Source organism: Primulina tabacum, chromosome 9, assembly GCF_025594145.1.
Source record: "Primulina tabacum isolate GXHZ01 chromosome 9, ASM2559414v2, whole genome shotgun sequence".
NCBI lineage: Eukaryota > Viridiplantae > Streptophyta > Magnoliopsida > Lamiales > Gesneriaceae > Primulina > Primulina tabacum.
This window is the reverse complement of record NC_134558.1, coordinates 14,024,724-14,048,254: the sequence shown is the minus strand read 5'-3', so window position 1 is coordinate 14,048,254 and position 23,531 is coordinate 14,024,724. Positions and strand designations below refer to the sequence as shown.

Genomic DNA, 23,531 nt, shown 5'->3' with positions numbered 1-23,531 from the left:
ACAGGTTTGATGTCAGTGAAATCTGTTAAATCTAGTATACTGCAATATGATGGGCATGAGATTGAGTTGGACTGTATTGTGCTTGGGATATCCGATTTTGATTGTATTATCGGTATCGATACGTTGACCAAGTACAGGGTTAAAGTCGATTGTTTCCACAAGATTGTTCGATTCAGACCTGAAATGGCTGAGGAGTGGAAATTTTACGGTAAGGGTTCTCGAGCTAGAATTCCTTTGATATCTGCAATAAATATGACTCGATTATTGCAGAAAGGAGCGGATGGATTCCTGGTATATTCAGTTGATTTACTGAAGTCGAGCCCATCATTGGCGGACTTGCCAGTGGTGTGTGAGTTTGCTGATGTCTTTCCAGATGAGATTCCTGGATTGCCTCCGATTCGAGAGATAGACTTCAGCATTGAGTTGATGCCAGGAACAGTTCCGATTTCGAGGACTCCGTACAGGATGGCACCGATTGAGTTGAAAGAGTTGAAAGAACAGTTGGAGGATTTACTGACCAAGGGATATATCAGACCGAGTGTATCTCCTTGGGGTGCTCCAGTACTGTTTGTGAGGAAGAAGGATGGGTCGATGAGACTTTGTATCAACTACCGGCAACTGAACAAGGCAATGGTAAAGAATAAATATCCATTACCTCGTATTGATGATTTATTTGATCAGTTGCAAGGTTCTTCGGTGTATTCCAAGATCGATCTGAGATCTGGATACCATCGATTGAGAGTCAGGGAGTCTGATATCTCAAAGACAGCATTCAGAACCAGATATGGACACTATGAATTTATTGTCATGCCATTTGGTTTGACGAATGCACCAGCGGTATTTATGGGATTAATGAACCGTGTCTTTCAGAAATATCTCGATGATTTTGTGATAATTTTCATTGATGATATTTTGATTTATTCAAAGAATGTGATGGAGCATGCAGAACATTTAAGAATTGTGTTGCGAATTTTGAGGGCTGAAAAGTTATATGCTAAACTGTCGAAATGTGAGTTCTGGTTGCAACAGGTGGTGTTTCTGGGACATATCATATCCGGAGACGGGATATCAGTTGATCCCAGTAAGGTTGAGGCAGTGATTTCTTGGCCGAGACCGACATCTGTACCAGAGATACGCAGCTTTATGGGTTTGGCAGGATATTATCGCCGATTCATTAAAGATTTTTTGAGTATTGCCAAACCGATTACACAGTTGACTCAGAAAAATGCTCCGTTTGTTTGGTCTGAGGAATGTGAGACCAGTTTTCTCGAATTGAAGAAGAGATTGACCAGTGCGCCTGTGTTGACGATTCCTTCAGGTACTGGTGACTTTGTGGTTTACTGTGATGCATCTCACCGAGGATTGGGCTGTGTGTTGATGCAGCGAGGACATGTTATCGCTTATGCCTCGAGACAATTGAAACCCCATGAATCTCGTTACCCAATTCATGATCTTTAATTGGCAGCCATAGTTTTTGCTTTGAAGATATGGCGACATTACTTCTACGGTGAGAAATTCGAAATCTATTCTGATCACAAAAGCTTGAAATATCTCTTTTCACAGTCAGAATTGAATATGAGACAGCGGAGATGGATGGATTTATTGAAAGATTTTGATTGTGAAATCAAATACTATCCGGGGAAATCTAATGCAGCAGCGCAGATGCACTAAGTCGAAAGGTATGTTCTCTATCCTTATCGACTATGGGAGTCTCGAATTTGATAGATGACTGCTGTTTGTCTGGATTAGTATTTGAGACAGATCAGAGACCAATAAGATTATATACTATTCAAGCGGAACCAGAGCTGATTTTGAAAATTAAAGCGGCTCAGAGAGTTGATCAGAATATACAAAAGTCGATTGCTATGATCAGAGCAGGACATCGATCGGAATATCAGGTTCGAACGGTATCTTGTATGTGTATAATCGTCTTGTTGAGCCGAATGTTTCAGAATTAAGACAGCGAATACTAGTAGAAGCGCACAACAGTCGTTTTAGCATTCATCCTGGTGGCAAGAAAATGTATAATGATTTGAAGACACAGTATTGGTGGAAACAGATGAAATCTGATGTTAATGAATTTGTAGCCAAGTGTCTGAATTGCCAACATGTGAAGGCTGAAAGAAAGAAACCTGGAGGACTGTTACAGAGTTTGTCTATTCCTGAATGGAAATGGGATCACATTTCCATGGATTTTGTGACACAGTTACCCCGTTCCTCCCGAGGTTACGACGCGATTTGGGTCGTGATTGATTGATTGACCAAATCAGCATGCTTTATTCCATACAAGATGACATATAGATATGATCAGATGGCCGATATCTATGTCAAGGAAGTGGTTAGACTGCACGGAGTTCCGAAGTCGATTGTTTCAGACCGTGATCCTCGGTTTACTTCGCACTTCTGGCAAAGTTTGCAGCAAGCTCTTGGTACGAAGTTACATCTGAGTACCGCATATTATCCTCAGACTGACGGACAGTCAGAACGAACGATTCAGACATTGGAAGATATGCTGAGAGCTGTGGTGCTTGATTTTAGCACTAATTGGCAAGATGCGTTGCCTCTTTGTGAGTTTTCGTACAACAATAGCTGTCAAACGAGTATTGAGATGGAACCATTTGAAGCGTTGTACGGAAAGAAATGTCGATCCCCTCTTTATTGGGATGATATCTCTGAAGTTCCGGAGACTGGACCTGATATGATCAAAGATATGACTAAAAAAGTGAAATTGATTCAGAAGAAAATGAAGGCAGTCCAGGACAGACAAGCTAAATATGCCAACCTTCGGCGACGACCGTTGGTATTTGAAGCAGGAGACCGAGTGTTCCTGAAGATATCTCCTTTCAGAGGTGTGGTCCGATTCGGGAAGAAAGGGAAGTTGTCTCCACGATACGTCGGTCCTTATGAGATTCTTGAAAAGATAGGAGATCGTGCCTACCGACTAGCATTGCCACCTTCATTATCTACAATACATGATGTCTTTCATGTATCAATGTTGCGGAAGTATCTCCCTGATGATTCACACGTTATTCAACCCGACGAGACCGAGCTGGATGAGACATTGAGTTATGTTGAGAAACCGATCAGGATTATCGATCGTAAGGAAAAACAGCTCAGAACGAAGATAATTCCGTTGGTGAAAGTACAATGGACTCGTCATGGCGTTGAAAAAGCCACTTGGGAGACAGAATCAGATATGATACAAGAATTCCCAGCATTATTTCACTGATGTAAATTTCTGTTCAGTTTTATTTCATACCTTCTTATTGATATGATGGATTGCCTGTGATTTCGGGGACGAAATCATATCTTAGGGGGGGAGAAATGTAATGCCCGGAAATTTAATCCTAGTAATCTGTAATTATTGATTTATAATTTGATATGATTATGAAAGGATTAACCGAGACACGATTTGAAGTAACGTGTGAAAATGTATGTGCGAGGACAGTACCATCGGCGCACATGCACGACATGAGACGCGCACATGCGCGAATTGGACAGCAGGTCGGCGCATAAGCGCGAGACGTGCAGCACAAAGGGACGAGCCACTTGCCTTACATGCGTGCACGTATACATATATATATATATATATATGTAACTTCGAAATTGTCTTCAGAACTTGCAAGAAAAGGAACGAGGAAGCTCCCGGAGAAAATTACATTTAACTCGAGTTGTGAGAAATCCGTCCGTCTGATTTTGAATCTGACTGCAGTACTATGTTCATATCAACGCAGGCTACAACTGGACGTAAGTTTTACTACGTTTTGATATGTTTTGAAATTATGATGTTGTCAGAATTGAATGGAATTCATATATGATGTTCTTGACATGTTAGACATCATAGAATCGAAGTCAGATTAAGAAACAGACTGATTATGGAATTGTTATGATTTTCTGATTATAGTGATCTAAAATCGGACAGATTTGGATTATGGATGGATTATAGATTGTATCGGATATGAGTTATGATTTGTAATTGATGTCTGTTGATATGGTATTGACGAGGATACTGAGATTGTGCCGTTATGCTGTTATTTTAATTAAATTTGGATTAATCAGATTCAGTGTTGAATTGAAAATGGAATATTGATATTATGATTCTCAATATGTCGTTTCAGATTTACAGAGACAGTCTTGAGTTCAGAATTGATATTGCTTCAGACCGAGACTACAAACGAAAGGTATAAGTCAATGTGGTACTGGGAGATCGACTTGAGTTGGTTTAGACTTAAGTTTCCCTAAATCACATACTTTACTTTATTGCATTGATATTTGCTTTGATTTGATTGATGTACTTGTTCTCTTGATTTATAGATAGCAGGTATTAGACGAGTAATCTTGTGACATAAGTACCTGATAGTGGCGGGATCGCCACGGGCACATTGCACGATGTCACAAGATAGTGTATTGGCGATAGTGCCAAAGTCTGTCACCGGATGATTGGCTATCGATGTGGATAGAATTTAGGTTTCTTCTATTACTGTTGATCGATGTCGTATCGGTGTGGATAGAATTGGAGCTTCTTCTATTACTGGTGATCGATATTATATCGGTGTGGATAGAATTAGAGTTACTTCTATTACTGGTGATCGATATCATATCGGTGTGGATAGAATCAGACCTTTTTCTATTTCTGGTGATCGATACCTTATCGACGTGGATAGAACTGGAGTCTTTTCTATTACTGTTGGTCGATATAGGAATGCCAACTTCTGGAAATCGGGATCCCTAGACTAGGATTGAGTCTAGTCTAAATTGTGTAGCTACGAGTATTGTCGACAGTTTGATATTAGTTATGTTTCAGATTTTGATACATATTGATGTTACCTGTTACATGCTTTATATTTGTTTATATGATTGCATGTTTCGTTGATTTATACTGGGATTATATTCTCACCGGAATTATCCGGCTGTTGTCTTGTCTGTATGTGTACATGACAACAGGTGGGACAGGTTCAGGGTCACGGAGATAAAGAGAGAAATCGTGATTAGAGTGGCGGCTCCGGACATGGATTAGAGATAGGGTTGAACACCTGATATTAGCTGTTAAACCTTAATTAAACAAATGTATGTGGTACAGAATTGGTACTTTTATATACTGAGATGTATATATGTTTTTATGTCACTACGTTCCGCATTATTTTAAAAAAAAAAATTTTAGACCCTGTTTATTATAATTGATTTATTAGTCCCAATGATGATTAAGAACATGATTAGCGTCCGGGTCACCACAGAAGAGCATCCCTATATTCTAAGATAAGAATATTTGGGAGGCTTACCCATCTATATGTCATATGTTGTTTTATCAACTGCTTTTGAATGGACATTGTTCAACAACATTGCTGCTGTCTCTAGTGCATATCCCCAAAAGAATGGCGGCAACTCCGTGAACCCCATCATAGACTGAACTATTTCCATCAAAGTCTGGTTACGACGCTTCGAAACACCATTCAACTGGAGTGTAGCAAGCGGAGTCCACTTCGAGAGAATCCCATTCTCCCTAAGATACTCTGAAAACTCCGCACTCAAGTATTCACCACCTCGATCCGATCGAAGTGACTTGATGATTCGTCCCATTTGTTTCTCTACTTCACTTCTGAATTCTTTGAACCTTTCAAAGGCTCCAGATTTGTATTTCATCAAATACACATACCCATACCTCGAAAAATCATCGGTAAAGGTGATGAAGTAGGCATGTCCATGCATAGTGGTGATGCTTAGCGGACCGCACACATCGGTATGGATCAAATCCAATAATACTTTGGCTCTCTCCACGTGGACCTTAAAGGGAATTTTGGTCATCTTTCCTTTTAGACAGGATTCACAAGTCGTGAGAAAATTAATATCAGACATATCAAACACGCCTACTCCCACTAACTTGTTCATCCTTTTTAGGGAAATATGTCTTAATCGAGCTTGCCGTAATTGTGACGAATTTAGAGTATCTTGTTTTTGTCTGTTTGTTGTTATTACTTGAACAGTGTTTAGTGGAATATCTTTCAATTTTAAGTTATAGAGATCGTTTTCAAGTTCTCCCGTACCAATCAAACATTCGTTCTTGTAAATGTTGCAAACATCTTTGTTAAGTAAACAAAAATATACATCTTTATCAAGCATAGAAATGGAAACAATGTTTTTCACCAAATCAGCTACAAACAAAACATCATTTAAAACTAAGTTAAAATCATTGTTCAAAAGTAAGTAAACATATCCAATCGCTTTGGTTACAACTCTTGCCCATTTCCCATCCTCAAGAAGATCTAATTAGCAAATTATGATCCCGAATAAGATCCGAGTGTGCCTATTCAAGGGCACGTTCTTCTTGGGATGTTGGAAATAACGTTGCTTTCCTTTCCCATGTGGTCTTTTCTTCATACCAGATGAAGAACCCACATAAAGAACCGAATTCTCTTTCTTGGTGGTGGACTCAAAGCTAACAAGCATATTCACCAACTCCTCAAGGGTAGGCTCCAGCTTGTTCATGATGAAATTGACCACAAAAGGATCAAATGAGCTAGGCAGCGATAAGAGAAATACGTCAGTGGTCAATTCCGAAGGCAACATAAGATCCATGCAAACGAGTTTGTCCACAAGCCCAATCATCTTTAGGCCATGCTCATGGACCGAGTCCCCATCTCGCATGCATAAAATGATCATCTCCTTGACGGTAGCATGCCTAAGAGGCCATTTGCTCATCAAAGAGCTCTTTGAGATGCAAATGAATGTCAGCAGCACTATTTGAATCCTCAAAACGCCTCTGCAGCTCATCATTCATATAAGCCTGCATATAACACTTGGCTTTCAAGTCATGGTGACACCAATCCTTGTAAGTCTGCAATTCCTCAGGAGTGTAGCTAGTCGGAGCCTCAACAGGGAGCGACTCAGTAAGTGTATATGCTATCCTTTCCGAATTCAAGACGATTTTCAGATTTTTTAGCCAATTGAGGTAATTAGGTCCGATTAAAATGTGTTTGTCGAGTATTGCAGATAACGGGTTGCGTATCGAAGACATTGTCAAATTTGTACTGAAAAGTAAAAACAGATAAATGTTAATGACTATTTTAAAATATTTAGTAAGATGTAAAGTATGGAATTTTACTTCATAAATTTGCACTCCCACTATTTTGATATTTTTCACTACCCTCTAGTGAAAACGGGAAACTCCTTTCCTCATTAATTACGTAAGGTCTAATTAGCAAATTATGATCCCGAATAATATCAGCCAATCATAATTCCTAAAATGTAGTTTCCAATTGCATCTCCATGCAATCCTTTACGAAAACTTTTTTCTCAAGTTTGATTAGGACCCAATAATATGACGTCGTTCATCTTTACGTGTTAAGCCTTACCCATCGATCTTGAACCTTAATAGATGGTCGCCATGAGTTCCCTCAATAATATGAGCCAAAATCATGGGAGTTCCATGTAATTTACATCACCATGTCAATGGATGTGACAACTTTCCGGTGTCCAGGACTCTCTCAATAATATGAGCCGAGCACTGAACACGTGTAGCGTTTATCATGCATCCATTGTCGATGGAAGACATAGAAATTATAATCACCTTTATAATTCCATTTTTCGGGATTGATATTAATTTTGAATCTAATTCAAAATTAATACCAATCCCGAAAAAGGGAATTATAAAGGTGATTATAATTTCTCTAATTCAAAATGAGGGTTTTTAATTTTGAAAGGTCTCATCATTAATTTTTGTTTAAAAACTCGCCATATTTGATCGTATGTTTGCCGAATTCATGCAACTTTGTTATTATCATAATAATAACGCACATACTCATTATTTATAATATATCATGCATATATTATAAACCGTAAACTAAACAAGGATGATCAATCGCCGCAAAAACTAATTGCCCGTGTGAGCCAAACACGGGCCTAGGTCCAATCCTAGGGAATGCATGGGATGCAAATACATAATTATATAAGCCTCCAATATTTACATGTCTTCGATCTTCATAATCATCATGGCCACCATCTTCCATTCTTGATCTTCCACTATACTATTATTTACAAATAAATATCTATGGCAAATAGAGATACATCTCATGGGGTGGGAACGGGCTATAAACCAAGCCCACTTATAAATTGATAATTATTACAATCATTCAACACAAAATATCCTAGAATATACCTAGCAAATTGGGCTTGGGCTTTTGATCATCCTTCATGGATAATATTATATATCATACAACATCAATTAATTATCACAATAATCAATTGATCCAATATTATATATCTTGATTCAATCACTAACCGCCATGATTATAAATTAAATCAACAAAGTAAACAAACTCCTTTGTCTATTTTCTAATTAATTTATTTATATTCGAATTTCCTGTAAATCACAATTTACTATAAATAATTAAAGTCTAACTTCAATTATTTATTTTATGAGAAAATATATACAAATTTTGTGGATTTAAACTTAAGGGCACAATAAGACATTTTTCACCAAAATTATTTTGGCCCATTTAAATTTCGCAAATTATGTTAACCATCTAATTGTCCCAACAACTCAAGGCCCATGACACTTGATATTCCAAAACATTTTTAGAAATTGTAGTCGTCATTGCCCTTGCCAGAGCTCCGTCGCGGGATTCCGGCCAACATGAACAAAAATTATTATTTTTATTTAAAAGAGGGGGTAGTTTAGGGCTGCCCAAAATGGGCAGCAACATGGGGCCGAAGAACAAACCTCATTTGGCCTTCGATTTGTTGCGACAATTATCTCATGCGGTTAGAAATTGTCCTTAATATAATATCATGTATTTGCTACACAATATGGTAACCTTAGCTCATGATACCACTTGAAAGGAGATCGGTTACGGTGCCAAGAAGCGCAACGGAAGTTTCGGAAAAAAAAATATATTTTTATAAAAAAAACCGAGCACCACAAGTGTATTGTGTAGCAAATAACAAAAACATAAAAATGTCATACATAGAGTGTTTTAGAAATGTACCTGTCAAATACAAGGATTGATGTTTTGGCTCCAACTAAGTTTTAAACAACTTAGCTCCTGAGGGTAGACAATCTATAAGCTTTCCAAGAGCACACCTTGCTCTTATGAATTCTTTCTTTCAAATTAGATCCACCACCAACTAGGAAGATTCACTCTAATTTTGCACTAGCCAAATTAGAGTATTTTGCATTGAAAATTTTATGCAATCCTCAAAGGAAGAAATGTGAGGAAGAAATTGATGAAAATTTCGGCCAAGCGAAGTATGGAGGAGAGAAGGAAGAGTTATTTCTTGGTGCATGAAAAAGTAAAAATGCTTTTCAAAGGCATGCTTGCTTTTAACTCAAAAGTTGACTTACGTTTCATCTCCCCACGAATGCATTTTGTTTGGGTTTCTAACAATTATAAAGCCCATGGACATTTATTTAAATATTTCAAAAAAATTTGAGACCAAATAAAATTTGCTTAAATTTACTCAAGTCCACTAGTTGAATAATTATTTCTAATTGGGCTCTACAAGACCCAATGTTATTTAAATAATTCAATACTTGAATTAATTTAATTATTTGGACTCTTCTAGGTCCACTAGTATTTAATTAATTCAACACTTGAATTATTTTAATTTAACCCATAATAATGTTTATGAAAATCACAATTTTTAAATAGATTATTTTTTTGGCCAACTTTTAACTTAGGAACATTTCCACAAAATTAAAAGTTTCATTCCCCATAATCCTTTTATAAAAGTCATACTTCTATTTTTCTTTTCGCTTATAAACTCCTTTATAAGCCGTTCAACACATTGAACTATTTTACTTCTCAACGGGATCTAGAAAACTAGCACTTGTGTGACTCTCAATGGTTCAATGATACAACTAGTCGTGGGTTCACATCTCAATATTATTCGGGACTAAACATGTCCTTATATGAGCATACCCCAATTGCTTCATTCTTACTTATCAACTCCTTGATAGTAAGAACGTCAGAACTCAAGTCTGATAGTACAAAACCAATCATGTTAAACGCCTAGCAGCATCGCTTACATGATTCCCTAGATATCAAATGATAGGGCCTGCAAGAACAATTTCATTATGGTTAGCGTACAGTACGGTCCCTTCAACTCATATATCCCTACTGATTCGACAACTATTGGTATATCGAGAGCTGTCAAAGAATCGATACAACGTGTCATGTCGTAGTTGCATCGATGGTGTAATATAAGAAACCTTTTTCTTAATTATCACCAACACTCTAATAACAGATTTCAAACTACATACACATAAGATCACATAGGATATCCATACCCGAAGGTAAGCGGTGAATCCCTTACTACAATTCATAGACTCCTATATGTTTCGAAAGAACACCCAACCTTGCCACCTGATGACCCCATATAAGTCGGTAAACAAGTCAAAGTGCAATGCTAGCATATAGAGTCACAATGTTGTTTCGGGTCATAAGGATTAATAGTGTACAACCATAAACTAGGACGTTTTCACTCGATAAGTGAGATTCTCATGGAAAGTCATTTATGGAGGGTTGTTCAGTTCACTCTACGAGGAGGACCTATCTGCATGATCGGACATCACAATGTCCCCTACCAATGAAACATGGTACTCACATCGCACATACTAGTCTCAAAATAAAGAGCCTCTATCCTTCTTAATGGTGGTTGAATCGACTGGGAACTGTTTATAATATTCCAAATATGAGTTTCATGATATTCATAATATGAGCATCTCATATTCTTTATACTATTTTTATATTCAAAGACTTTATCTATGCATCTAACATCGGTATACAGATAAATATGTGCCAAAGTAATAATTTCAAATATTATTAAAATAAAGATTGTTTATACAAAGAGTTTAAACACGAACCGTCTATCAACACTTGCTCGACGGACACCTACTCTAACACCTGACGACATCTGGACCCAAATCCTCTCTCTCTCCCACCTCATCCCAATACACTAGCGACCTACACTTTCTCCCATACAGTGCCTCGTATGGAGCCATACCGCGAAGCTTGATAACTGTTGCTTTATGTGAACTCCACAAGAGGTATCTTCGGCTCCCTGCTGCCCTGGAAGTCGATCATGCAAGCTCGGAAAATGTCCATCAGAATCTGAATCACCCTCTCTGACTGTCCGTCTGTCTGGGATGGAAAGAAGCACTGAACAGTAACTTATTACCCAACGCCTGATGCACAATAGAATCCCGTGAAGTCAGACTATCTCTCTGATGTACAGCTCTGCGTACTGAGTCATAGTGAAAGTCATCTTGATCGGTAGGAAATGAACTGATTTGGTGAGCCTATCAACTATCACCCAGATGGCATTATATCATCCAGTAGTCCTTGGAAGTCCTGTCACAAAGTTCATGGTGATGTTCTCCCATTTCTACTCTGGGATAGGGACTGGTCTCAGCTTCCTAGTAGATCTTTGATGTTCGGCCTTGACCTGCTGACAAATCAAACACTCGAAAACGATTCGCAGAATACCTCGCTTCATGCCCAGCCACCAATAATGACTCTGAAGGTTTTTATACATCTTTGTACTACCTGGATGGATGGATTACGGGGTGCTGCAGGCTTCACTCAAGATATCCGCCCTCAGGAAATCACTGTCTGGAACCCATAGGCTATCCCTATATCTAACTTTGCCGTCTCCAACTGTATACAGTCTCTAGCCCTCAGCCTCGTCCCTCTGTCTTCACTTCTGCAACTGCTCGTCAGAAGGCTGCCCTGCCCGAATTCTGTCTCTCAATGGCTGTACTGTCAGAGTAGCAAGACTTGGAGCCTCGCCCCTGGCATAAACTGCAAGCTCAAATATCTGAATCTCCGCCTGTAATGGTGTCTATACCGAAAAATGGGCAATCACTGCGTGCTTCCTGCTCAGAGCGTCTGCGACCACATTAGCCATACCCGGATGGTAGCTAATGTCACAATCATAATCCTTCACTAGTTCTAGCCATCTCCGATGTCTCATGTTCAGCTCTTTCTATGTTAAGAAGTACTTCAGGCTCTTGTGATCAGTGAAAATCCTGCACTTCTCCCCATACAGATAGTGTCTCCAAATCTTCATTGCAAATACCATTGCTGCTAGCTCGAGGTCATGAGTCGGATAATTCTTCTCATGGGCTTTCAGCTGTCAGGATGCGTAGGCTATAGCTCTGTCATGGTGCATTAGAACCACGCCCAAACCAAGCTTCGAAGCATCTGTGTAAACCATGAACTCTCCCTGCCCTGATGGAATAGCTAAAACTGGTGAAGTGGTCAACGCTAGCTTCAGTCTGTCAAAGCACTCCTGACACTCAGATCCGCAGGTAAACTTGGCATTTTTCTTTGTCAAGGCGGTCATAGGCACCGCGATAGAAGAAAAGACCTGAATGAATTTCCTGTAGTACCCAGCCAATCCAAAGAAGCTACGGATCTCTATCGCGCTCTTAGACACTGGCCAATCTCTGACTGCTTCGACCTTACTGGGGTCGACCTCAATACCATCTTGAGATACAATGTGGCCCAAGAATGCCACTCCGTCGAGATCGAACTCACACTTACTGTAATGCCTCGAAAATTTAAGGTCCATGCAAACAAAATGCGCAAATTATTAAATTCTTTGTGCATTTCAATTAAATGTTTTAGTTACATAAATTAATTATGTTGTGCATATTTGCATGTTTAAAATATATTTTTCTACTTGGTTGCATTAAAACGTATTTTTTTAAAAAAAAGGTTATTCGAGTTGCGATCGAGGAACGGAGACCGAGGGCTGAAAAATAGAAAATGTTTTTATTAAATAATTGTTATTAATTATTTAAAATATGGGTGATGCTTTTTCATATTTTTTAAAATAAGGGGTTTTGATGTGACTTTATACGCCGGGACGCAAATTTTATCGGTGTGGGTTTTTTAAAAAAAATGCGAGCTTTTTGGCAATCCGCCTAATAAATTCACAAATTTATTTGAAACAAAACTATGATAATATTTTATTTAATTCCTAATCAAGAACTAGTGGGCCTAATTGGAGGGCTTAATGGGCCTAAGCTTTTTTAAGGGATTAATTAGTATATAAATTATGAAAACCCTCCCCAACTCTTATTCATTCTCACGCCCACTTCTCCAACACAAATCAAACTCTTTTTTTCAACAAACACACAGTATCAAGAGGAAAGTTTCAAAATATCAAGGGAAAAGCATCAAGGTTTTCAAGGGTTATTCAAGCCGTCGTTCTTCGATTCGCCAACGTTTTCGTGCGTACTAAACGCAAAGGCACGCCATATTCTTTCTTTTAAACATCCATCACACCATAGTATTTATTTAATTATGTTTTGAATGAAAAACAAGTTGCACTTTGTTATATTTTCGTTTTTGCATCAAACATGAATTTTAAGGCATGATATGTGAACCAAAAACATGATTTTTATGACCTAAAGGGGCTGCCATGATTAGGATATGTTTGAGGGATATTTTTACATGTTTTAGAGAGTCCTAAATCACACCAAAAACGTTGCAAATAAGAAAGAACATAGCTGGAACCGAAGGGAACATTTAGTTAAGATGTGGGTCACGTATGTGTGTTCTAAATTCAATGAACTCGATCATTATGCATGGAGTCACGGGGGCTGGCCAGGGCTGATTGGGGGCTTGGCCAGGGTCAAGTTCGAAGGCTAGGTAGGGTCCTAGGGTGGCTAGGGTCGAGGGAGGCGGCTAAGGAAGAGCCCTTGCGAGAGAGGAGACTTTACACGTGAAATTCAGGGTGGCCGAGAGTTCAAGGGGCCATGGCTCGGTTTGGGGCTGGGCTAGGTGGGTCATCAGGTTCCAAGGGTCATGGGCAGTGGTTGGGCTAGGGGCTGGGGCGGCTGAGTTGCTGCTGGCACGAACCAAGAGTGCAAACCGTGAGGATGACAGCAAGGGACGCGCAGGTTTGTGTTTCTTGTTCAGGGGCTTCGCTGCTGCGTTCTAGGGAGTGGGCTAGTCTGGGTACGGTCTGGTCTTGGTCCAGGGAAGGTCAGGGTGTGCTGGGCTCGGTGGTGACTCGGCTTGAGGGGTCCTAGTGTCACTAGGAATCTATAGGCGTGAGTTCTAGGATAGTGCAGAATTGGGTCAAGTTTAGTAGGATTTTAAGCGGGTTAGGTTCATGTTCTTTGGGCTGGGCTTGCACAATAGGGTCCCTAGGAGCGTTGGCTAGGGTTTGGCTCAAGGTGGCTTGGGCATGGCTCTAGTAAATTAGGAGATGGCTCGGGTGGTTCGATAAGGAGTCAAAAACGATAATAATAAGGCAAATATTTAATCCATGGGTCCCCGGGTGTTACTCATGACATGAAAGGGTAGAATAAATAATAAAAATGCTATGTTTAAAATTTGGGATCAAAATATTGAGTTTTGGATTTATTCGGGATTTAATTGCCGCACGAAACGCTAATTAACGAGTTAATTGAAAAGCCTAGTTTTATGCAGAATAAAATTATGAAAAATTAGGTTTAAGCTTAAATAATTATTAAAAGTCTAAGTTTTAAGTTTAGGAATTTTATTTTAAATTTTTGGATTTTTCGAGATTAAAACACTGTCAAAACAGTTAATTAACGATAAATGATAAAGTTTAATATTTAAGCTAAATAAAATTAGGGAAAAATTAATTTAGGCTTAAATAATTATTTGGGACATGTTAGAGTCAATGAATTAAAGAAAAAGTCATAATCGAGTTATTTTACGTCTAGGGGTAAAGCGGTCTTTTTACACATAGAAATTAGTAAACGTCATGGCAGTGCTCTAAATGCTATTTTTTTGATATTATGATTGTTTTCAAATATTTATAAAATGTTCATGATTAAATTATGTTTTTTAAATGTCTATGGGATTTTTATGATTTAAGGAAGACATTTAAAAGACTTGTTGCATGCTTGATTTCAAAAAAAATTATATGTTATGCACGATTTTTATAAAGTAATGAGAATGTACACGTTGAAGAAAGTTAATTAATTGTGACTAATTCGATAATGTTGGAGATATCGTGAGGGTGACTGTCCCAGTGGGAGCCCGACGATCGTATTTCCATTGTTACAAATATGAGGTAACATTATGTGGTAACAGTAAGAATGGAATATCGTGAGGGGAAAAGGCCTCAGAGGGAGTCCATTTATGGGAAAAGGCCCAAGAGGGAGCCCCGACGATCGTATTCTATTCTAAAGAGGATAGGCCAGGGCTCAGTTGACCGGTGAGAGTGTTGCTGGTGTCCCCCGCCGCCCAGTACTGCGGTTTCATGTAGATGGATCCATCGACTTTTGAGGTTTAAAGAAAGTCACAATTAACGATCTGAATTCAACAAAGGAAAAGAAAATATGTTTATGATCATGAAAAATGTTTTATGTTATGTCATGTTGAGGAAAAAAGAAAGGAAAAGGTTAAGGTTTATGTGATGAATGTCATGAAAATGTTTATACTTAAAGTTGATGCATCATTATGAAAATGTTTCTATTTAAAGTTCATGCATCATAAAAAGGTTTACGAAAATATTCATGTTTGAATTTTATGCATATTCATGAAAACGATATTTTAAGTACAAGTATTTTTCACTGTTGCATGTGAGAATATGACGTGTTGAGTCATTAGACTCACTAGGTGTGATTGGTGCAAGTGATTATGATAATAATGTTTATGGAGGACTTGATGGATGATCTGACTTGACTGAAGGTGCACATAACCCGAGGACCGACGCTAGTTTTCCGCACTAGTTTATGATTTATGATTTTAAATTATGTTAAGGATATTTTATGACTTTTATCATAATTATGAGTGGTTTTTGAGAGATATAGTATGGGCTGTATTTCTCAATTATATAGTTGGTTGTTTTATTTTAAAATGATGTCCAGAATATTTTATGTAATTTTTGGTGGTTCAGCCGATGCTAGTGAGGTTTAAAAAAAAATTTCTAGTACTTTTTAAGCAATACGAATAAGCAGACGTTTCAGTTGGTATCAGAGCAAAGGTCCTGTAAAGGGTTGTGCCACCATCAGTGCCGGGAAGCTCATTCTTCAAGCCTCAATTTGTAAGTTTTACATGTTTTATATGATTTTATGATGTTACCTGCATGACTACATGAATTATATGTTAAGTCACATTCTTAATAGCTTTATGATAATATATGTTTTATATGCTTTAGAATTTTAATACGTGATTCGATATTAAATAATAAATTATTTGATTTTAACGCATGTTGGCTTCATGGTGGAATTGGACTATGTTGATTTTGGGTTTTATATTGACGTTATACTTTTTGGGCTAAAGTTAATCGTGAATATTATGAATGCTTTTGGGACACGTAAATTTTCTAAGAAAATATTTATGATTCGTGGTTACTAGTCGAATTGATTTTTGGTTATTACTCATAAGTAATAATTATTCGAGGATTTGCAAAGACTTGGGAGTAAGAAAATGTATAAATTGGGATTTTAAGTTTTGATGAAAGGTAAGATTGGTTATGAGAATTGATTTTTGGGTAAATAAGTTTAAAATTATCAAAAATTATGTTATGGGAAACTTGTAGCAGGATCTTAAGAATGCCAAGAACTTATGGGTTGATCGTAGGATTTTCGAAATTAAGAACCAATTAGGATGGTTTTTGAGGAAAATAAGAATTTATTTTGCAAATATTAAGGAATTCGGGGACTAGTTTAACAATAAGTGCGAATTGAATGGGTTATATGGTAAGAATTTTGATGATTTAGACTTTTAATATTATTTAGAACCTTGGAATATTTTGGCTATAATGCGATAAAGAATGTTAATCAAGGATTTTTAAGATTGAATCGATATTAGGCTTGAAAATCTAAGCATTAGCGGATGGGTTTGGGATTTTAAGATTGAAATTTGTTAAGTTGATGAATATTTTGGGTATAAAATAAAGAAAGTAATAAACGATAAGGGTGGTCATCCATTTTGAATATTGAGAATTGTAAGAAAAATTGAAATTCGAGGTTATAATAGTAAGAGCACTAAGTCATTATAGGTCTTTTTAAGTTGCGAATTGCAAAATAAGGATTTAAAAGAAAAATTTAATTGGGATTAAGGAGACGTAAAGACACTCTAGAACTTAAGTTTTATCAGAGTAGCGCAGCGGAAGCGTGGATTTTTTGGGATACTAGAACTAAGTCTAAACTTTGGGTTATTAAGGATAAGCGAATTTCGAGGACGAAATTCAATTTAAGGGGGGAAGATTGTAACGCCCCGAAAATTTAAGGTCCACGCAAACCACATGCGCAAATTATTAAATTATTTGTGCATTTCAATTAAATGTTTTAATTGCATAAATTAATTATTTTGTTCATATTTGCATGTTTAAAATATATTTTTCTACATGATTGCATTAAAACGTATTTTTTTAAAAAAGGTTATTCGAGTTGCGATCGAGGAACGGAGACCGATGGCTGAAAAATAGAAAATGTTTTTATTAAATAATTGTTTTTAATTATTTAAAATATGGGTGATGCTTTTTCATATTTTTTAAAATAAGGGGTTTTGAGGTGACTTTATACGCCGGGACGTAAATTTTATCGGTGTGGGTTTTTCAATAAAAATGCGAGCTTTTTGGCAACCCGCCTAATAAATTCACAAATTTATTTTAAACAAAACTATGATAATATTTTATTTAATTCCTAATCAAGCACTAGTGGGCCTAATTGGAGGGCTTAATGGGCCTAAGCTTCTTTAAGGGATTAATTAGTATATAAATTATGAAAACCCTCCCCAACTCTTATTCATTCTCACGCCCACTTCTCCAACACAAATCAAACTCTTTTTTTCAACAAACACACAGTATCAAGAGGAAAGTTTCAAAATATCAAGGGAAAAGCATCAAGGTTTTCAAGAGTTCTTCAAGTCGTCGTTCTTCGATTCGCCAACGTTTTCGTGCGTATTAAACGCAAAGGCACGCCATATTATTTCTTTTAAACATACATCTCACCATAGTATTTATTTAATCATGTTTTGAATGAAAAACAAGTTGCACTTTGTTATATTTTCGTTTTTGCATCAAACATGAATTTTAAGGCATGATATGTGAACCAAAAACATGATTTTTATGACCTAAAGGGGCTGCCATGATTAGGATATGTTTGAGGGATGTTACATGTTTTAGAGAGTCCTAAATCACACCAAAAACGTTGCAAATAAGAAAGAACATAGCTGGAACCGAAGACAATTAGTTAAGCTGTGGGTCACGTATGTGTGTTCTAGTGTAACGTCCCAGATGGCCGTACTGTCCTCACTGTACCAAGATGAGTCTTTCCAGCGTGCTTATGTCCTCACTCACACGCACCCTGGAAAACTTCTCAGGAGGTCACCCATCCCAAAATTGCCCCAAGTCAAGCACGCTTAACTTTGGAGTTCTTATGTGATGAGCTACCGAAAAGAAGATGCTCCTTCGTAATATGAGTAGTACCAATCAAATCTTTTAAGCCCTCTTTAACTGTACAGTCCATTACATTGAACAGTCTCGGAATCCCTCTCATTCCGGTGTGGGATCGGTTCATTCATGTTCCCTCCACCTAATAGCCTGCCAGGAGCCGCTCATTGTCCGTGCAACTGATGGCACCGGCGATCAACCCCCGCCCTCTTCGGCCCCGGGCCTCACATGCCCACCAGCTTCCATTTGGTTCGTCCCCGAACCACACCGTACTAAGAGAGATCGGCTCTGATACCAACTGTAACGCCCCAGATTCGATGACTGTCCTCACTGTACCAAGACGAGTCTTTCCAGCGTGCTTATGTCCTCACTCACACGCACCCTGGGAAACTTCCCAGGAGGTCACCCATCCCGAAATTGCCCCAAGTCAAGCACGTTTAACTTTGTAGTTCTTATGTGATGAGCTACCGAAAATAAGATGCACCTTCGTGATATGAGTAGTACCAATCAAATCTTTTAAGCCCTCTTTAACTGTACAGTCCATTACATTGAACATTCTCGAAATCCCTCTCATTCCGGTGTGGGATCGGTTCATTCATGTTCCCTCCACCTAGAAGCCTGTCAGGAGCCGCTCATTGTCCGTGCAACTGATGGCAATGGCGATCACCCCCCGCCCTCTTCGGCCTCGGGCCTCACATCTAGATTCAAAGAACTCGATCACTATGCATGGAGTCACGGGGGCTGGCCAGGGCTGATTGGGGGCTTTGTCAGGGTCAGGTTCGAAGGCTACGTAGGGTCCTAGGATGGCTAGGGTCAAGGGAGGCGGCTAAGGAAGAGCCCTTGCGAGAGAGGAGACTTCACGCGTGAGATTCAGGGTGGCCGAGAGTTCCAGGGGCCATGGCTTGGTTTGGGGCTAGGCTAGGTGGTTCATCAGGGTCCAAGGGTCATGGGCAGTGGTCGGGCTAGGGGCTGTGGCGGCTGAGTTGCTACTGGCTCGAACCAAGAGTGCAAACCGTGAGGATGACAGCAAGGGACGCGCAGGTTTGTGTTTCTGGTTCAGGGGCTTCGCTGCTGGGTTCTAGGGAGTGGGCTAGTCTGGGAATGGTCTGGTCTTGGTCCAGGGAAGGTCAGGGTGTGCTGGGTTCGGTGGTGGCTCGGCTGGAGGTGTCCTAGTGTCACTAGGAATCTATAGGCGTGAGTTCTAAGATAGTGCAGAATTGGGTCAACTTTAGTAGGCTTTTTGAGCGGGTTAGGTTCATGTTCTTTGGGCTGAGCTTGCACAGTAGGGTCCCTAGAGGGTTGGCTAGGGTTTGGCTCAGGGTGGCTTGGGCGTGGCTCGAGTAAATTAGGAGATGGCTCGGGTGGTTCGATAAGGTGTCAAAAACGATAATAATAAGGCAAAAAAAAATTGCTATGTTTAAAATTTGGGATCAAAATATTGAGTTTTGGATTTATTCGGGATTTAATCGTCGCACGAAACGCTAATTAACGAGTTAATTGAAAAGCCTAGTTTTATGCAGAATAAAATTATGGAAAATTGGGTTTAAGCTTCATTAATTATTAAAAGTCTAATTTTAAAGTTTAGGAATTTTATTTTAAAGTTTGGGATTTTTCGGGATTAAAACACCGTCAAAATAATTAATTAAAGATAAATGAAAAAGTTTATTATTTAAGCTAAATAAAATTAGGGAAAAATTAATTTAAGCTTAAATAATTATTTGGGACATGTTAGAGTCAATGAATTCAATAAAAAGTCATAATCGAGGAATTTTACGTCTAGGGGTAAAGCGGTCTTTTTACACCTAGAAATTAGTAAACGTCATGGCAGTGCTCTAAATTATATTTTTATGATATTATGATTGTTTTTAAATGTTTATAAAATGTTCATGATTAAATTATGATTTTTAAATATCTATGGGATTTTTATGATTTAAGGAAGACATTTAAAAGACATGTTGCATGCTTGGTTTCAAAACAAAATTATATGTTATGCATGATTTTTATAAAGTAATGAGAATGTAAACGTTAAAGGAAGTGAAATAATTGTGACTGATTTGATAATGTTGGAGATATCGTGAGGGTGACGGTCTCAGTGGGAGCCCGACGATCGTATTTCCATTATTACGAATATGAGGTAACGGTACGTGGTAACGGTAAGAATGAAATATCGTGAGGGGAAAAAGCTCCAGGGGGAGCCCATTTATGGGAAAGGACCAAGAGGAAGCCCCGACGATCGTATTATATTCGAAAGAGGATAGGACAGGGCCCAGTTGACCGGTGAGAGGGTTACTGGTGTCCCCCGCCGCCCAGTACTGCGGTTTCATGTAGATTGATCCAACGACTTTTGAGGTTTAAAGAAAGTCACAATTAACGATCTGAATTTAACAAAGGAAAAGGAAAAGAAAAAGGAAATATGTTTATGATAATGAAAAATGTTTTATGTTAGGTCATATTGAGGAAAAAAGAAAGGAAAAGGTTAAGGTTTAATGATGAATGTCATGAAAATATTTATACTTAAAGTTGATGCATCATTATGAAAATGTTTATATTTAAAGTTCATGTATCATAAAAAGGTTTACGAAAATGTTCATGTTTGAAGTTTATGCATCATCATGAAAACGATATTTTAAGTACAAGTAATTTTCATTGTTGCATGTGATTTTATACGTATTATTTGGTATCAAGAATATGACGTGTTGAGTCTTTAGACTCACTAGGTGTAATTGATGCAGGTGATTATGATAATAATGTTTATGGAGGACTTGATGGATGATCTGACTGGACTGAAGGTGCACATAACCCGAGGACCGACGCTAGTTTTCCGCACTAGTTTATGATTTATGATTTTAAATTATGTTAAGAATATTTTATGACTTTTATCATAATTATGAGTGGTTTTTGAGAGATATAGTATGGGCTGTATTTCTCAATTATATAGTTGGTTGTTTTATTTTAAAATGATGTCCAGAATATTTTATGTAATTTTTGGTGGTTCGGCCGATGCTATTGAGGTTTTAAAAAAAAAATTCTAGTACTTTTTAAGCAAAACGAATAAGCAGACGTTTCACTTACTGAACTTGGCATACAATCGTCTGGCATGTAATGTCTGCAGTACGGTCCTCAAATTCTGGTTGTGCTCCTCTCTGTTTCTCGAATAGATAAAATGTCATCAATGAAACTATGATGAACTGATCCAAATATGGCTGAAACACGCGATTAATGAGATCCATGAAGATCGATGGCGCATTCGTCAAACTGAAGGGCATCACTATAAACTCATAGTGCCCATAATGCGTCCAGAAATCTGTATGATGCACATCAGACTCTCTCACATTCAGCTGATGATATCCAGATTGGAGGTCTATCTCCGAGAACACTGATGATCCCTGAAGCTGATCGAAAAAAATCCTCGATCCTCAACGAATACTTGTTCTTGACTGTGATTCTGTTCAGCTCTCGGTAGTCAATGCAAAGCCTCATACTGCCATCTTTCTTTTTGACAAACAGTACCGCTGCGTCCATGGAAAAAAGCTAGGGTGAATGAAACCCTTATCTAGATAATCTTGTATCTTGTCTTTCAGTTCTTTCATCTCAGCAGGTGCTAGACGGTAGGGTGCCTTAGAAATCGAAACTGTACCTGGCATGAGCCCAATAGAAAAGTCCTCCTCTCTGTCAGGTGGAATGCCTGAAAAATCGTCGAGGAAAACACTGGAGAACTCTTTGACCACATCGACGTCCTATAGCCTCTGATCAACTGGCTCTGACACTGATACTGTGCTGGCCAAAAATGTCTGACAGCCTCTCTTCATAAGCTTCCACGTACACATGCAGGAAATGACGTGCGACATCTGCTGGTGTCTGGCTGCCTCAAAAACAAACGGCTTACCACTTGGCGGTAGGACAAACACTGACTTCTGTAGAAAGTCTATGACAAGTCCGTTCAATGAAAGCCAATCCATACCCAGAATAAATTCGAACTCCGGCAACGATAGCACTATCAAATCTGCCTGCACCGTATATGTGGGGACCTGGGCTCTAACTCAATTCTTTTCGGGATTAATTGGATCTTTATTCAAAATGTGGGTCAAATTTTCGCTTTTTAACATTAATTCAAATGTAAATACTACGCATAATATCTTTCTTTATTTAATTACAACACATATAATATACATGTCATGTTTTACTACAAACACATCACTAATGTTTAATACAAACCATAAACTACGAGTAGTACAAATCTAGTACAATATCACTAGTGATCTTCTGCGCCCGTAGTCACCACGCTATCTTGATCTCATCTCTGCCGTGACCCAGATCCTGCCCCACCTGTTATTATGCACACACACAGACATAACAACAGCCGGAAACTCCGGTGAGAACAAATCCCAGTATAAAACATGTATACATGCTGATACGAAATCATAAATCATGCATGAAAGCAATAACAATGGCTCCATAGTCTATGAAACCGATCTATCTAAACATGCAATTCAAATCAAATCATGTCTTGACTCGAATCGACTCTACTCTAGGGATCCCGGTGTGAATAAGACGTCAATGGCTGTCACCTACCCTCCCAATCGGGGTGACTGTACGTCTTATTCCTAGACTTCGGTCATATCTGTATCGAATGTCTACAATCGGATTGAATCTGGTCGGAAGCGTCGATACCACCGAACATCTAGTTTGGCAAGTCTGCCAATGACTCTCCTATCTCAAAGGCTTGAATATAAATCTCTAAACAAGACATCATCATATCAAGAGATTTGAATATAAATTTATAAACAAATCAAATTCATATCACAAGATAAACAACAATTCTAGTATGTGATTTGGTTGGAAAACTCAAATTGAATCTCATTTGAGTTGTGTCTTCCCCAAACAAAACATGAATTATACCTTCTTGTCGTTCGTAGCAGTCGAAGTTTCGTTGTCGAATCTGTCAATATCAATCTGAAACGACATATTCAAGATGCATTCTATCAATCTCTAACTCAATTCAATACACATACGGATCAATATTCAATCTTGGTACATTTCAACGGCATAACAGCGTAATCTTGCGATACCGGTCATCTCAAACATCAATAATCATAACAATAACTCATAATCATCACTAATATGTTTCTTAACCTCAAAATCTATAAAAT

At 38.2% G+C, this 23,531-nt stretch overlaps 1 protein-coding gene across 1 annotated transcript; it reads right to left on the bottom strand.

Annotated features, from left to right (window-relative positions):
* Positions 1 to 6,264: 6,264 nt before the first annotated feature.
* On the bottom strand, positions 6,265 to 6,696 carry LOC142556931 (uncharacterized). Its single transcript, XM_075668418.1, has one exon. It carries the CDS (start codon positions 6,694 to 6,696, stop codon positions 6,265 to 6,267), a length of 432 nt encoding a protein of 143 aa, XP_075524533.1.
* Positions 6,697 to 23,531: the final 16,835 nt, after the last annotated feature.